The 17,788-nt window shown below is 37.4% G+C and overlaps 1 protein-coding gene across 5 annotated transcripts in view; it reads right to left on the reverse strand.

The window, feature by feature from the left end:
* Window positions 1-667: 667 nt before the first annotated feature.
* Window positions 668-17,788, reverse strand: part of LOC133620991 (syntaxin-12-like) — a 50,154-nt gene continuing 33,033 nt past the window's right edge. For all 5 annotated transcript variants that reach the window (XM_061982729.2, XM_061982728.1, XM_061982730.1 and 2 more), the window contains exons 5-10: window positions 16,027-16,164; window positions 15,736-15,779; window positions 10,353-10,461; window positions 10,197-10,269; window positions 8,245-8,327; window positions 668-1,430 (exon numbers count right to left, since the gene is read on the reverse strand). In XM_061982729.2, the coding sequence (XP_061838713.1) occupies window positions 1,338-1,430; window positions 8,245-8,327; window positions 10,197-10,269; window positions 10,353-10,461; window positions 15,736-15,779; window positions 16,027-16,164 (540 nt within the window). In that variant the 3' untranslated portion in view covers window positions 668-1,337. The remainder of the gene's footprint in view (window positions 1,431-8,244; window positions 8,328-10,196; window positions 10,270-10,352; window positions 10,462-15,735; window positions 15,780-16,026; window positions 16,165-17,788) is intronic.

Consider the following 17,788-nt stretch of genomic DNA (forward strand, 5'->3'; position numbering starts at 1 on the left):
ATTTTTTTCTTTTTAAATTTTTTTTCTTTCCATGACTGCACGTCACTGCTATAGGGCACAGGTTTATGACAGTGTTGGCGTTGTTGATTAGTATGCCCATCAAACACTTGATCGTGTGATTTCAAAATTAACAGGGTTATCAAAAAAAGCTAAGTTCTGTCAGGGTAACAGCTGCTTTGCTTGTAACTTTAAGTGAAGACTTGTTATCTCACCCAACACTTCAATATATATGAAATACAATATGACTTATTATATACTCTGATATTACACCTGGCGAAAACCATTTGGTTAAACATATATTGTGATTCATGTAATTTCCAGGAGCCATAATAAACGCAACACGGCAATGCATCACACATTATGTGCTTAAGATACAGCTGTTTGTAATTATACATTAAACCAGCAGGGGGAACAATAGATGATAGGAAAGAATCAACATTCTGATTGTTGCTGAAATTCTGCAGGATTCACATTTTCAATCGTACTGCGGAAATTTGATTGGCGTAGCAGACTCCACATGCAAACCGCTTCCTCCCTTACACGGCACACTAGCACCCCATTGTGGTTCAATAAATGCTTCTCAAATGTACAACTTGGCAACTAACTCAATCAAATCAAATAAACATAGCTGATAATAAATCTGAGGTTAAAAAAAAAAAGTGACACATTAGATATGCAATACATTTATTACACATACTGAAATGAGCCATATAAATAGTTTCATAGAGAAACTGTTGTTTTTAGATGTACTGTGTATAGTAGGCTTTAATGTGTGTAATATGTCATATTTACAAATATGGATTTACGGCTTGTCTGTTAAGATACACAGTATAGAGCAGTTTTATTACAATCACCACCTTGAGTCAACCTGTTTCTGTGTAACTGATTTAGTATGAGGCCAAGATAGCTTTCAGTAGTTTCCAACATCTTAATTTGTGCAATATAAACACTTCAGATTAAAAGGTGCCATAATAAGAAATTATGAAAAAAGCCCCTTAAAATCACTTATTTTTTTGTTTGGTCTATCGGAAAGAACTGCCATGAATAATTTGAAATATATTGACAGTTTGAAAAACAACAAGAAAATAATCAACACGTGAATCATTTCCCAACACAACCTCAGTCCCCCCCTTTAGAGCTGTTAATGTTGGTTTTATGTTGCTATTTTACAAAGAACAGCTCAGTTGAGAACTTGAGATTAGTATATTTGCAGCTCTGCACAATCCTACCTCTGTGATCCTGATGTGAGCAGTCTACTTGCAGGTGGGCAGAGAACAATGTAAGTCAATCTAAGTACAGTATAGTAATAATAGTGACGACAACAATGTGGAGACGAGTCACTTGGACACTTGCCAGATGATGATGCCAAGTATTACCAGTGCAATGGAGAAAACTAAAGCCAGGATACACATCTTCTTTCGGGACTTTTGCTGTAACAGGAAAAGCAGAGACAAGAGTTGTTACCAAGACACACAAAATAAGTATGAGTGAACATTTGATTAATAAAATTAATCAATGTGTCTTTAATAAACTGTTTCCTGCAACTAGAAGAGGTTCTGCTATTCAATCTCAACGGTACACTGCAAAAAGTCAGTGTTCAAAAACAAGGGGAAAAAATACAAAAATGAGGGGTATTTTACTTGAACTAAGCAAAATGATCTGCCAATAGAACAGATAATAACCTCAATGAACCCTAAAATACCTTAAAATAAGTATATTCTCACTAATAAGTGCACTTTTCTTGATAGAAAAAACAAATATGAGGCCTTTTTTCTCAATATGTTGAAAAATATTCTTAAATTAAGTAAATGCTAGTGCCATTATCTTGACATAATGATATGCGCTCGACATTACATTTCTTGAAACCAGCAAACTTACACTAAAAACTAGTTTAATTTTCTTAATGGAAAGGCAACAAGGCAACCGCTTGTTACTCTCGGGGTCTCCTAGCCGCTCAGGCAAATCATATTGTTTAAAGATGCATTTTTCCATCGATAACATGACATCATCGCGCCAAGTGCGTGCTCTTTCAGTCAATTAGTGCGCAAGGAATATATATATACACACACATACATATATATATATATACATATATATATAGATATATATATATATATATATATATATACACACATATATACACACACACATATATATGTATATATATATATACCGTATATATATATACATACACACACACACGCACGCACGCACGCACGCACGCACACAGCCTGGCCCCCGTCCAATTTTTTTAATTGTAATTTTGAAGAATTTATCTGAATGTGCATGAACTATTTCTGTTCAAAATTGTTTGAAATGTCAAAAGTTTAAATATTAACTGTCAGTTTACTGTACTGTGCCAACTGTACTACTGTATGAGTAAGTATTTTCTATTGTTTCATTGAAAATAAAACAGCAAAGTCCATTTGGCTGTCATCTGTTTTAATTAATAGACACAATTGTGTCGAAGTCATGATTTTTTTTTTTCATGCTTGAAATAAGAAATTAGTACTTTAAAAAAAGTAGTTTTATACTTGTGAGTGTTGATGACAGCTTTGCAACAGTTGATATTCTAGTTTCAAGCATGTTTTACTAATAGTAAGTCATAAAATCTCAGCAACAAGCTGTAATATATTACTGAGATCATTTCGGACCAAAACCCTTAAAACAAGTAAAACACTCTAACATAAAATCTGCTTAGTGAGAAGAATTATCTTATCAGACAGAAAATAAGCAAATATCACCCTTATTTGAGATATTTAATCTTACTTAGATTTCAGTTTTTGCAGTGTATGTATAACATGTTTATTAAATATAGTTTTACCTATCTTGGTCAAGGTTTGTTTGTTTATTTATTAATACAGCACACATTTAAAACAGCCACTACTGCCTCAAAATGCTGTACAAATTAAAAACAGGAAACTAAAAAAAATAGAATAAAAATCATAATAAGTATGGAACATGCTGTAAAAACAAAGCTAAACGAACCATTCAATAAAATGGAAAAAAATGAATTCAGCTCTAGAAATAGCATAAAGAATGTCCATAGAAATTTAAAAAAGGCGTCACTCTAAACATAAAAATATTTGGCTTAGCCTCATTCAAACACAAGCGCAAATAAGTGTGTTTATAAAGAAGATTTTAAAGAGGAACATTTTTATGGAATCCTTCACAATCATTATGTAAGACAAGGCGGATGTATTTTTTTTAATGCCTCTAACTCGTAAATAAGTCTGTTTTGAATTGAGCTTATTGGAGGTCCTCTATTCCGCCAAAACAGCCCTCTAAATAACCATCTGAAAACCACCAACAATAGTCCATTTACATTACGTGACTTGAAAAATAACCAAGTATTAGTGATATTGTTATTATAAGCGCTAACGCAGACGAACTATTTATAGCTGTGCCGTGATCACATTGAGCTAACTAGCTTGTTGCAATGTGGACTGTCATGCCTCTCACCTTGATAGTAGAAGGAAGAGGACATACTCGGACCAATTGGTACACTTAGACAGCCAATTTAGACCCGGGAATGGCGAGAAACATGAAAAGACGCTAGGTCTGCACTATTACCGCCCCCCCATTTTCTTCGCAAGGATTATGAGTCATTTTTCCTCTAAATGGGAATATATATGAACATACCATCAGTCGGCATCCTAATGACAGCAGACAATGTACAGTAAGTGAGGTTTTATTATGCAGTGAACAGTAATCGGTGATGTTGTCGAAGCTAGTATGTTTAAAATGATCAAAATATGTAAATAATAAATGTTATTATAAATGTGCCTGTTACTATACTACATATATACTTAAAGCATGTACTGTATATAAATTGTTGATGGAAATGTTTGGATGTTTTTAGAGCGCTTTATAGGCGGAATAGAGCGACTCCCATAGGCTCCATTGTAAGCGGACATTTGATCGCATGTATTTATTTACTAGCTAGAATGCATAAAAAAGAAAAACGTGTTCTTGTCTTAAATAAGGATTGTGAATGACAAACAAAATTCTGAACAAAATGCAGTTCCCCTTTAAAAGGTCTGTGATTATTTGCCATCTAAAAAAAATAAAGCAACCATGTTTTCCACCACTAATTTCTTTATCACAACATTCTATGGATTTTTGAAAAGCTAAAACTGTTAAGACGGGATGGGGTCTGCGTGGTTATAAAATCACAAAAATCTGTAGGCCAAATAGCTGACAAATTCTGTTGTCAGATACATCAGCTCAACAAATACAAGAAGTGGAGTCCTTCTCTGACAAAAGTGCTGCTTATTGCAGAATTCATCCACACAATGAGGTAACTTTTTTCTGGATTTACTACTTTTTACTTATAATTTGCCTAACTCACCTTTTTAAAATTATTTCTCTTATTTTGTAATGTTCATGTTTTCTCCTTATCCTAAATACTTCTGTAAGTATGAAAGAGCATGGGGACAGAAACAGAGCTGCAAACAAGTAGATACAGCAGCTCTGTAGTATACTTGTCATATGCTTATTTATTCGCATAAATACCAAGTTGCAAATAAATAACCTTAATTTGTAGTAACTCCCATTATTTGTCAAATGGAATTTGGACTAAATGTAAGGGGCATGACGATACGCTAGCTCACGATATGAGATAATATTGTGTTCACGAGAACAAGCCTGATAAAACATTTTGACAGCAACTAAGTCTCAAAACAATGCAGGTGCGTTTTTAAAAGGTTTTTACAGCTTTGCATGCAAGCCCGAAGCATGAGCTTTTGACTGTTGAGCTTCTTTCCATAAATTCTAACTAAGACTCGGGATCTTTCTCCTCGTGATTGGCAACACTAAACTGGCTCTAGTGTGTGAATGTGAGTGTGAATGTTATCCATCTGTGTTGGCCCTGCGAGGAGGTGGCGACTTGTACAGGGTGCTCCCCGCCTTCCGCCGGAGTGAAGCTGGGATAGGCTCCAGCACCCCCCGCAACCCCGAGAGGGACAAGCGGCAGAAAATGGATGGATGGAAGCCTACTACTGCTCAAAGTAACGAGCCAGCATATCCAAGGTGTGTCAAGTCAGGTTTGACTTGTGTGATGGCAGTTGTGACTACTTTTGCTTGACCATACACACAGCGATGGCAGTTGGACTATGATGAAAGAGGTTTGTTGTGTACGCCCAGCACTTGGTGTGCGATTCTGATCCCGCCTCGAGCACAGTCATTTCCATGTAGAGTCCGTGAACATTGCTCCAAAGTACGGATTTTTCATGGCGGCGTTTTGTCTTTCGAGCTTCCACTGATCGGCGGCTGCTTGTCAGGCTTCGACCCTGCGCCCGCAAAACGGCTTTTCTCCTAAACCAGTACGTGTGGTACGAGGAGCAAAGAAGATGGCGTACCTTGCCCAACGACACAATATCAGTGACTCAAATGGCGGAAACTATATTTGTACAAGGAACACTAAAGTTTTTGGACGACCGCTCTACCATCTAAGCAACGCTCCCCCACTCCTTGTTTTTATCTTGCAAGATCTTGTGTCCCACCTGCTAAATATAGATAAGCACATCAAAATGCTGGTACACACAAACTGGCTACTAAATGTTCATAAGCTCTGTGCTCATCTGTGAGTCTCACAAAAGGCCAAACTCGATACCAGAGGTTATGTTACCATATGCCTGAGTTGACCAATTTTGACGAATATATCATGTGCACGTTGAGAGTACAGCGCTGATGGTAGCGCACTTCCACTGCATACTCATGTTAACTTACAATGAAAATACACAATGAGAAAGCAAAATTGGTTATGGTTTGTTTGTTGATCATTGATCCCAACCTTTAGACCAAGGGTTGCCAACCCATTGATGGCGATCAGGCCAACAGGCACGCATTTGAACCCCTGAACACGCCCACACACCTTGCCTCTCTTCAGCCTCACATCCCGCCGGTTTCAACATTGCACCGCGGCCACACCCCCAGAGCATGGCCGCACACGACACCCGCTCGTCTCGCAAATGGGCTTCCACAATGCATTAAGGCTGATTGTTGCAACACATCGGGCAATTTACAGCATTCAACATCAAACAACTCTTCCCTCAACCCCGACCATCATCGCTCGCCCACAACGGGAAGCAAACCAGCCAAATACTAGAGTCCGTGAACATTGCTCCAAAGTACGGATTTTGTTATGATTTATTGTGCATACAAAAGTAAACACTGACAGATATGATAAAACAAGGCAGCAGCAAAGAAGGACTGCCACGTTTATACCCTGTTTATCACACAGGAAAAACATGCCAGGGGAACAGCTTATTTTACTACTTCCGGCACTGATGTAAGGCAGCCATGGGACTGCAGGACTGCCCAAAGTGTGGCACAGGGGCCATCTGTGGCCTGTAACTCGTTTGCCATTGGCTTTAGGCACATTGCAAAAAGAAAACAAAAACACCAGCAAAAATTGGAAAAACAGCAAAAAACACAATGAGAAAAACAATGTTGACATCAGCCAATAATAACTAAATAGAATATATATATAAATATTAGGGCTGCAACTAACGATTAATTTGATAATCGATTAATCTGTCGATTATTACTTCGATTAATCGATTAATAATCGGATAAAAGAGACAAACTACATTTCTATCCTTTCCAGTATTTTATTGAAAAAAAAACAGCATACTGGCGCCATGTTCTTTCAACTTGCCAAATAAAACAAGGAAAATGTTACAAAAATGCACACTTTTGATACCCCTGCTATAAATAATAAAAAATTAAATCTGATAAATCTATCGATAAAAAGCAGAGCCTGACGACGCATGCGCGTTTATCACAACTCTCTCGCTCTCTCTGTCTCTCCCCCTCCCTCAGGAATGCTGCTGCGAGCACAATTTGTTGTTTTTTTTAACCTTCTTAACCCTGAACGTACATTGAAAATAGCCCTGTCGCTGCTAGCATGTTAGCAGCGACAGGGCTATGTCCTGACCATACGTCCTCTTTTCACCGAACATGTCCTCTTATGCGGGCGTGTCCGGGCAGTGTTTCTTAAATGCCTCAAATGTCCGGCATTTTGAGTATTGTTTACACAACGTGCAGTACGCTACTTAATATGTCCGTGTGGAAACTCATTCGGTACACCTCCGCACCGAAACGAAACCCCCGCACCGAAACCGTTCGATACAAATACACGTACCGTTACACCCCTATTATTTTGATTATTGTTTCTCAGCTGTTTGTAAATATTGCAGTTTATAAATAAAAGTTAAAAAAAAAAAAAAACCTAGCCTCAGGGCATGCGCATAGCATAGATCCAACGAATCGATGACTAAATTAATTGCCAACTATTTTTATAATCGATTTTAATCGATTTAATCGATTAGTTGTTACAGCCCTAATAAATATAATTTTTTTTAAAGACACAGCTTTATGTTCCTATTATTGGCTATAAATATATATACATATGTACTGTTTATATACATACATATATACATATGTACTGTATAGATAGATACATACATACATACATATGTACTGTATAGATAGATACATACATACATACATACACACATGTATATATATATATATATATATATATATATATACATATATATATATATACACACATTTATATGTATATATATATATATATATATATATTCATTTATAATATATACAAATACATATATAAACATCCATACATACATATATACATATATTTACATATGTATACATACATACATACACATACATACATATATCAAGGGTGATGGGTCAAATGCAGAGAATAATTTCGCCACACCTAGTGTGTGTGTGTGACAATCATTGGTACTTTAACTTTACTTACTATACACATACATACATATATTTACATATGTATACATATATACATACATATATTTACATATGTATACATACATATATATATACATACATGTATATGCATATATACATGTATATACATATGTATACATATATATATATATATATATATATATATATATATATATACACACACACACACACACACATATACATGTGTGTATAGTGGTGTGCAACAAAGACACATGTGGTGCAACACTTAGGATGCATGTTTTGCCACTGCTAACTGTGACTTTCAACAAGCATGTAGACTTAAAAATGACATATATTCTTTGCCTTAATAGCCCACAAAATAATACCTCTAAGTTGTTTTTAATGAATTGCTGGCAGTTGCCAAACTATTGGGAAACAATTGTTGGTGTTCAACAAGAAAAGAAACAAGCAAAAATTCACAAAGAGTGACCGACTCACTTGGTAATAGGCGGCTCTTTGAAGTTGGTCTGTTCCTCGTTCTACATGCACTTCAGCATTCTCCACATTTGCCTCGATGCTATCTGCAAAACCGCACAAACACAGCATGCATATAAATACTACTTATATACATCATATTTTAATCATTTTTAATTTTAAAATCAGCACTGAATACATTTATATACAATGGAACATCTACAGCAGTGATTCTCAAACTGTGGTACGCGACCTCCATCTAATGGTACGCCATGATTCACTTGATTAAAGTACTGTTTTATTTTCCTATATTCAAACAGTGTTATTGTTCAAACTGTATTTAATAAGACAGTGGCCAAAAACATTAGATTATTACTTGCTAAATAAAACTCTGCCTTGTGTTAAATGAATACTCAGGCCTATTTCAATGTTGGTCATTATGTTGGCACTTAGAGAGCCAAGTGTTTTCCGAGGTGGTATTTGAGAACCACTGCTCTATATTCAACCTTTTGATATATTTTGAATTATATATATGGTAAGTTTTCTCTTCTCCCAACAACTTGAGATAGTATGTGAAACAGGTGTAATGAGCACCTTCTGGTTTTGGGTACAGTATCTGTCCCACTTCTAACAGACTGACTTGCAGGTACCTGGCTTTGTCATGAATCGTCACGAGGCCTTTTAGATTTACTAAAGTCTGACATGTTTAGTAACTTTACCAGTGTCAGTAGCTCGACGAAGAGGGCGAAGCGTAACAGGCAACCTGGATGTGACACGCTCACTGACTTTTTAATTGGTCATGAAAACAATAACAATATTTCGGGGCTGTAAATCTAATTTTGAAATGAGCATATCCCAGGTAAACTACCGTTATCAGTTATAAAGGTAATCGAAAATAACATGATTTATTAATGCCTTTTGACATATCAGGGCCATTTAATAATGACTTGACATGAAAATATTACATATGGCACCTTTAAGTATATTCTAAAATAGGCCTAATGACTTTAATGTTATTAAAAATAACTCAGGAAATGATGCTGGTAGGCTGATGTTTGGACACCCTTGTGACAGAATATACATTAAATAATAGCTAATGTTAGCAGTGCCAAATTGCTATCATTAGATGATAATAAACAATGCTAAGGTGTCTACGTGGCAGGGCGTAATTTACATCCTTGAAGCCGGAAGAGGGCCACATATAATTCTTACAGCACTTTGGAACGTTAATGCCCTCTAGATAGTCGTAAAAAGGTTGCAAAACACCTCTTCAAGTATTCTGTCATGATGGACACTATATACACATGGCTATGAATGTAGACATTTTATCAAACTAAATTCCCCAGACATTGTTTTTGTTTCAACACCTACTTTTCGAAACTAGAAAAAAGAAAAGAAAATGAGAGCTGAGAGACGCAAGGTTTTCAGCACATACAAAGCCTTGACACAAGTCAATTGTGGACTCAACTGTACACAGTATAGTCGGGCTTCCATGAATAGGAAAAATCACATTGTTGTAGCCTGGTGTTTTGTTGTAGGACCGCCTCTGAACACAGGTGTTTTTTACTGATGGCATTTTAAATGCATAGAGATACAGTGCCAAGATCCTGAGGCCTATCGTTCTGCCATTCTTCCACTGCCATTCCTTAACCGCATGTTGCAGAATTCTAATGTTCGGGTGTTTACCAAGTGATGTGCAACCAAGACACATCTAGTGCAGAGTTGTTCTTTTGTGTACATAGAAAAATGGGAGCATAAACAAAGTGTTGAATTTATATTTGCGTTGAATATATGCAAACTACTAGTTATAAGGGGGGAATCCAATAAAATGTGCTCAAATATTTTTTTATACTAAAAATAAATCTCATAATTTATCATTGTGTTGACTGATTTACTTGTATAATTATTTTGCATCTTGTCTGGGTTTATTCACGATTTTAATGAACCTTTAGTAATGAATAACTTATTTTCCTCACCAATCATCTCTCCTTGGTCATGGATCATAACTGCAAGGTCTTTAAAGATCTGATTGACATCCATGATGTCAGACTGTAACAAACGAAAACCAAGATTAATATGTGATCCCCAGGAGTGAAAATGAATGTTAATGAGGTGAGGGAGGAAGGGCAGACCTCGAGCTGTCTGATGTTGGTTTCTCTCTCCTTGATGAGCTCCAAGTCTTCCTCTGTGATAGCTGCCGCCTCCTCCGTCTGAATGGCCATCTGACCCCATCCCTCCTGACTGTTGGTCACATTACAAATAACTGTTGGAATATGTATGAGTACACTGCACTTACATGGTATCCACAATTGAAGAAACATATGTTTCAGGGTTAGTTACGTCATTGAACAAATATTGATGTAAGTCAATCCAAATTGTTAACGCATCTTAAAGCTCAATATGTACGTATGAGCAGGGGCATAGCACCAAATTTTGGGCTTCCTGAATACCCCCAACTCACCCTCCTCCATCCCCCTGTTCAGAGACAAAGGAAACCTTCTGATTTTTTTATTTTTATTTGTCCTTTCCAGCGAGCCATATTTTCTGTCCAGATAAGCAATACAAAAATGTTTCAAAGCTGTGTGTCTATTTTATGAAGCTGGTTAACTTATGAGAGTAGTTTTCTGACATGGACTTGTTTCTTCAGCATTGTCCGCATGATCTCAATGGGGTTTAAGTCAGGACTTTGGGGAGGCCATTCTAAAACCTTATTTCTAGCCTGATTTAGCCATTCCTTTACCACTTTTGACGTGTGTTTGGGGGTCATTGTCCTGTTGGAACACCCAACTGCGCCCAAGACCCAACCTCCGGGCTGATGATTTTAGGTTGTCCTGAAGAATTTGGAGGTATTCCTCCTTTTTCATTGTCCCATTTACTCTCTGTAAAGCACTAGTTCCATTGGCAGCAAAACAGGCCCAGAGCATAATACTACCACCACCATGCTTGACGGTAGGGATGGTGTTCTTGGGATTAAAGGCTTCATCTTTTCTCCTCCAAACATATTGCTGGGTATTGTGGCCAAACAGCTCAATAAATTCATACATATATACACATTCTTATGTACACATATACACATTCATATGTAGATATATACACACACACACATATATATACAGGTAAAAGCCAGTAAATTAGAATATTTTGAAAAACTTGATTTATTTCAGTAATTGCATTCAAAAGGTGTAACTTGTACATTATATTTATTCATTGCTCACAGACTGATGCATTCAAATGTTTATTTCATTTAATTTTGATGATTTGAAGTGGCAACAAATGAAAATCCAAAATTCCGTGTGTCACAAAATTAGAATATTACTTAAGGCTAATACAAAAAAGGGATTTTTAGAAATGTTGGCCAACTGAAAAGTATGAAAATGAAAAATATGAGCATGTCCAATACTCAATACTTGGTTGGAGCTCCTTTTGCCTCAATTACTGCGTTAATGCGGCGTGGCATGGAGTCGATGAGTTTCTGGCACTGCTCAGGTGTTATGAGAGCCCATGTTGCTCTGATAGTGGCCTTCAACTCTTCTGCGTTTTTGGGTCTGGCATTCTGCATCTTCCTTTTCACAATACCCCACAGATTTTCTATGGGGCTAAGGTCAGGGGAGTTGGCGGGCCAATTTAGAACAGAAATACCATGGTCTGTAAACCAGGCACGGGTAGATTTTGCGCTGTGTGCAGGCGCCAAGTCCTGTTGGAACTTGAAATCTCCATCTCCATAGAGCAGGTCAGCAGCAGGAAGCATGAAGTGCTCTAAAACTTGCTGGTAGACGGCTGCGTTGACCCTGGATCTCAGGAAACAGAGTGGACCGACACCAGCAGATGACATGGCACCCCAAACCATCACTGATGGTGGAAACTTTACACTAGACTTCAGGCAACGTGGATCCTGTGCCTCTCCTGTCTTCCTCCAGACTCTGGGACCTCGATTTCCAAAGGAAATGCAAAATTTGCATGGTTGGGTGATGGTTTGGGGTGCCATGTCATCTGCTGGTGTCGGTCCACTCTGTTTCCTGAGATCCAGGGTCAACGCAGCCGTCTACCAGCAAGTTTTAGAGCACTTCATGCTTCCTGCTGCTGACCTGCTCTATGGAGATGGAGATTTCAAGTTCCAACAGGACTTGGCGCCTGCACACAGCGCAAAATCTACCCGTGCCTGGTTTACGGACCATGGTATTTCTGTTCTAAATTGGCCCGCCAACTCCCCTGACCTTAGCCCCATAGAAAATCTGTGGGGTATTGTGAAAAGGAAGATGCAGAATGCCAGACCCAAAAATGCAGAAGAGTTGAAGGCCACTATCAGAGCAACCTGGGCTCTCATAACACCTGAGCAGTGCCAGAAACTCATCGACTCCATGCCACGCCGCATTAACGCAGTAATTGAGGCAAAAGGAGCTCCAACCAAGTATTGAGTATTGTACATGCTCATATTTTTCATTTTCATACTTTTCAGTTGGCCAACATTTCTAAAAATCCCTTTTTTGTATTAGCCTTAAGTAATATTCTAATTTTGTGACACACGGAATTTTGGATTTTCATTTGTTGCCACTTCAAATCATCAAAATTAAATGAAATAAACATTTGAATGCATCAGTCTGTGTGCAATGAATAAATATAATGTACAAGTTACACCTTTTGAATGCAATTACTGAAATAAATCAAGTTTTTCAAAATATTCTAATTTACTGGCTTTTACCTGTATGTATACACACATATATACATATATACACACATACAAATAAATACTTATACACAGATACATATATATGTACATTTACATATAGTCAGCCACTGATTGTGCAAGTTCTCCCGCTTAAAATAATGACAGGTCTGTAATTTTCATCGTAGGTACACTTCAATTGAGAGAGGCACAATGTGAAAAGCATTTAATAATTTATTTGCAAATCAAGGTGGAAAAAAGGTATTTGGTCAGTAACAAATGTTCAATACAATATCTTGCAATATAACCTTTGTTGGAAATGACAGAGGTCAAACGTTTTCTGTCAGTCTTCACAGGGTTTGTACACACTGTAGCTGGTATTTATTCCATGCAGAGCTCCTGTAGAGCAGTGATGTTTTGCAGCTGTTGCCATGCAACACAGACTTTCAACTCCCTGCACAGGTTTTCTATTGGGTTGAGTTCTGGAGACTGGCTAAGTCACTCCAGGACCTTGAAATGCTTCTTACGGACCCACTCCTTTCTTGCCTGGGCGGTGTGTTTGGAATCATTGTCATGCTGGAAGACCCAGCCACGTCTCATCTTAAATGCTGTCGCTGATAGTAGAAGGTTATTGCTTACGATTTGAATGATACATGGCCCCAATATTATTTTCCTTAAAACAGATCAGTCGTCCTGTCCTTTTAGCAGAAAAACAGCCCTGAAGCATGAGGTTTCCACCCCAAAGCTTCACAGTGGGTATGGTGTTCTTGGGATGCAACTCAGCATTCTTCTTCCTTCAAACACGACAAGTTGGATTTTTACCAAAAAATCCTATTTTGGTTTTATCTAACCACATGACATTCTCCCAATCCTCCTCTGGATCATCCACATGGTCACAGGTAAACTTTAGAAGGGCCTGGACATGAGTTGGCTTAAGTTGGCACGTCTGCCACGTAGCGTGTTACTGATGGTAACCTTTGTTAGTTCTGGGATTTTTGCTCACACTTCTCATCAGTTTGACCCCACGGGATGAGATCTTGCGCGAGCCCCACATTAAGGGAGATTATCAACGGCCATGTGTGACTTCCATTTTCTAATAATTCCTCCCATTATTGATTTATTCACACCAAGCTGCTTGTCTATTGTAGATTCACTCTTACCAGCCGTGTGCAGGTCTACAACTGTGTTCCTGGTGCCCTTCGACAGCTCTTTGGTCTTGGCCATCGTAGTGTTTAGAGTCTGGATGTTTGAGGGTGTGGTCAAGTGTCTATTATACAGATAACCACTTCAAATATGTGCCATTAATACAGGTAACAAGTGGAAGGCAGAAGAGCTTCTTAAAGAAGAAGTTACAGGTTTGTGAGAGCCAGAAATCTTGCTTGTTTGTAGGTGACCAAATACTTATTTTCCACCATGATTGGCAAATAATTTCTTTAAAAATCCTACAATTTGATTTTCGGGATTTTATTCACATTCTGTCTCTCACAGATGAAGTGTACCCCTGATGAAAATTGCAGGCCTCTTACTTACTGTCATCATTTGCACAATCGGTGGCTGACTAAATACGTTTTCCCCTACTGTATGTATGTACATATGTACAGTATGTGTGTATTTTTTCTATAAATGTGTATGTGGAGTTTAATTTGTGTCTTTATTATGAAAGCTTTTTTGACACTGAATTTTTTGCATATGAATTTTGTGAATAACATTTTTTGTCCATCAAATAACGATGAGAATTTGACGGAAACAAATCTGTGTTTTAAAATTCAGTGTTAAAAAAAATCAAGTGTATAAAAGTTCAGTGTAAAAAAAATCCAGTGTCGAAAAATTTGCTGCTTCAAAAAAGCAAGACTAACTTTTGGTAAATTAAGGCTGAAGCGATCCTGTCTCAGAACCAGTCAGTGACATGTCACGTTTGAAGTCATGTGACACGGGTCTTGCAAAACAGCATAAAAAAGGCATTTAACTGGGCTACCTTTTTTATGCTTTTTCGCAAGACCCGTTTCGAGGGGCTATCAACTTCACACCCCATTGACCTGTTCTGAGACAGGATCAATAGCTTCAGCCTCAATTTACCAGAAGTGAGTCTTGCTTTTTGAAACAGCAAATTTTTTTACATTTAATTTTTCAGCACAATTTTTTTTTTTTTTTACACTGAATTTTTATACACTGAATGTTTATAAACTGACTTTTTATGCAATTAATTTTTTTAACTGATTTTAATACACTGAATTTTTTTTTCAATTAAATTGTCAGCATAATTTGATGTAAAAACGAATTCAGTTCACAAAATTCAAATGCAAAAAATTAAGTTACATAAATTCAGTGTCAAAAAAAGTTTTCATAATAAAGACACAAATTAACCTGCATAAATGTGGGCCCCCTCGAGTCAAAACAATGGCCCAGGTCTGATATAGGGTATGCAGAATTGGGATGTGCACCCTCTCTCCTTATACAAATACATGTGACGTCACCATATACTATAAGCCGTAGCACCAGCAATACGCATTCAACTTTATACAGTTTAGAGTTGGAATATATACTTACTTATTTAACGACTGTGCATTGCGTTCGTGTATAATAGTGAATGATTTTGCATCGGCCCAAACTGTTTTAATTGGTTACTGTGCTCCAGATTCCTGAAGAGATTACCCACTTAAGAAGCCTCCATGTTGGCAGCATGACAGTTTTTCAATCATTACACTATTTCTTGTGCAACGCTGTTGACTTTATATTGTTCACCATATTATTGACTAAATTACTGTGTGGTCATTCGATGAACCATCCCTCAGATCTTGAAAGCTTAAATGTTCTACAAATTCTACAATTGTTGAATGACTCCATTCACTTACTTATCAAAAGATACAAGCTTTTCATCTCGCGCAACGTCTTCTACCTGGAAGATAAGAAACACTTCTCATTGGTGTGACATTTTAAATTCTAATATAGAACGAATATTTAGAAAAAATGTAATTCTCCTTCCCAAAAATAATACAGTGCATGACAGTAATGTTTACAATTAAGGCTATGCATAAAGTAAGTTAAGCTGTCAAACATAGCCAACATCAACAATCTACAGATATGCTGATCCATTATTGCAGGTTGGTGAATTACTTATGAAAAGTGCACAGACTACTACATACCGATAGTCGAGATCCAGCTCTCGCTCTGGCTACTGATTCTTTCTCCTTCTCTGCTGCACGGCGCTGAACAACTTGGAAGTTGTTGAGCGCCGCAGAGAAATCGTTCATCAGACGTTCTCTCTGAATCTTCTGCTGCCTCTAGACACACAAAGTGATTAAGAAGACCACAGTTAAAATTTGAAATGAAATCATGTATGTACTATAAATCTTAACACCACACAATGATTAATAATCTCAAACATGCTCAAGCTGTATGGTGACGCTGCACAGAGGTGCTGTACAAATTGTTTATACAGCACCTCGGGGTGCTACCAGCCATAACTTTAGTTATAACTAAAGTTATGGCTGGTAGCACCTCGGTTATGTATACATATGGACACTCTTTTAAGATCTAATTCAAGAGGTGTATGAAACATTTTGTGATTACAAAGATAACAATCAGTTTAAATGCCATTGCCTGAGAAGTATTCATTTAACTTTGTTTTTATATTGCTGTTGAATTTCAAAGTGGTGTAGAAACATACAAGTGGGACGATGTATTTCAGTATTTTTCTCGCAAAATTACAGACATCCCTGAATAACACTATGCAGTTCTACACCACTGTAATTATTCACCTGCAATAAACACTATCTGACAGAGTCAGTTAAAAGAAGCATTATTGTCTTTTGAAACATACATTTTGAAACAGCTATAGTGTTGAATCGCATTAGATTGTGCAAGTGTACCTAACTCCGGCAGAAATTACTGCTGTAAGTAGGGCTGGGCGATATATCGATATACTCAATTTATCGGGTTTGTCTCTGTGCGATATAGAAAATGACGTGATATTCGAGTATATGTTCTCACACAGTTGCTTTTAGCTGCGGGCATTACATTGCATGCGTTTCCCACTCTTTCTTGTCTCTCCTTCTCAGAGACTTAAAACAAGCGCACCTTCTTACATACGTCACGTGTGCAACGTCACACGCTCCCGCGGAGCAGAGAGGTAGCGACATGGTAACGTTAGCTGTGATGCTAACGGTGGTAATACGAGCGAAAGAAGGTGCAAATCTGGTAACAAATGGAGGAAGAATTAATTCCCAAGAAAAACAGCACGGGGTCCATCGTCTGGCGGTGGTTTGGCTTCAAGCGGGAATATGTTGAACAATTATGCGGCAAAAGCGTAGTTACAAAAAGTAGCACCACTGCTAATGTAGCATCATTTGAAAAGTAACCCGCTAGAGAATGAAGAGTGCTTGTAACTCCGCATGTCAACATCTCTGTTCGGTGCCACACCCACAAAATGCCGAAGCAACTATTTCCACATCAACACCGTATGAAAAAAATAGTCAACAACAGAAGGAGATAACGTCCGCAGGAAGCTACCACATAGTGAAGGACATACACTATTTGATTTCCTATTATGCAGCTCATTTTTATTTGACACTTATTGAAATATCTTGTGTGACATCATGCACAAAAGTGCACTGTATTTGTTTTAAACTATTGTAGCGGCGTTCTGTACAAAAAGTGCACTTTAATTTAGTGTTGTTTTGATAAGTCATCTTAGTGACATCATGCATAAAAGCGCACTCATAGCTTGTTTTAAAATGTCTCTGACAATCTTGCACTTTCTGTTTTGAAATGACATGAATGTTTGTGCCACTGCTTAATAACTGTTTAATAAATACACTTTTGGTAAACTGACTTAGTTGTGGTTTCCCTCTCTGCATGAAAGTTTAAAATGAGCATATATTAATGCAGTATGAACAAGAATGTTTT

This window comes from Nerophis lumbriciformis, linkage group LG21 (genome assembly GCF_033978685.3).
Source record: "Nerophis lumbriciformis linkage group LG21, RoL_Nlum_v2.1, whole genome shotgun sequence".
In the NCBI taxonomy this organism is placed as follows: Eukaryota; Metazoa; Chordata; class Actinopteri; order Syngnathiformes; family Syngnathidae; genus Nerophis; species Nerophis lumbriciformis.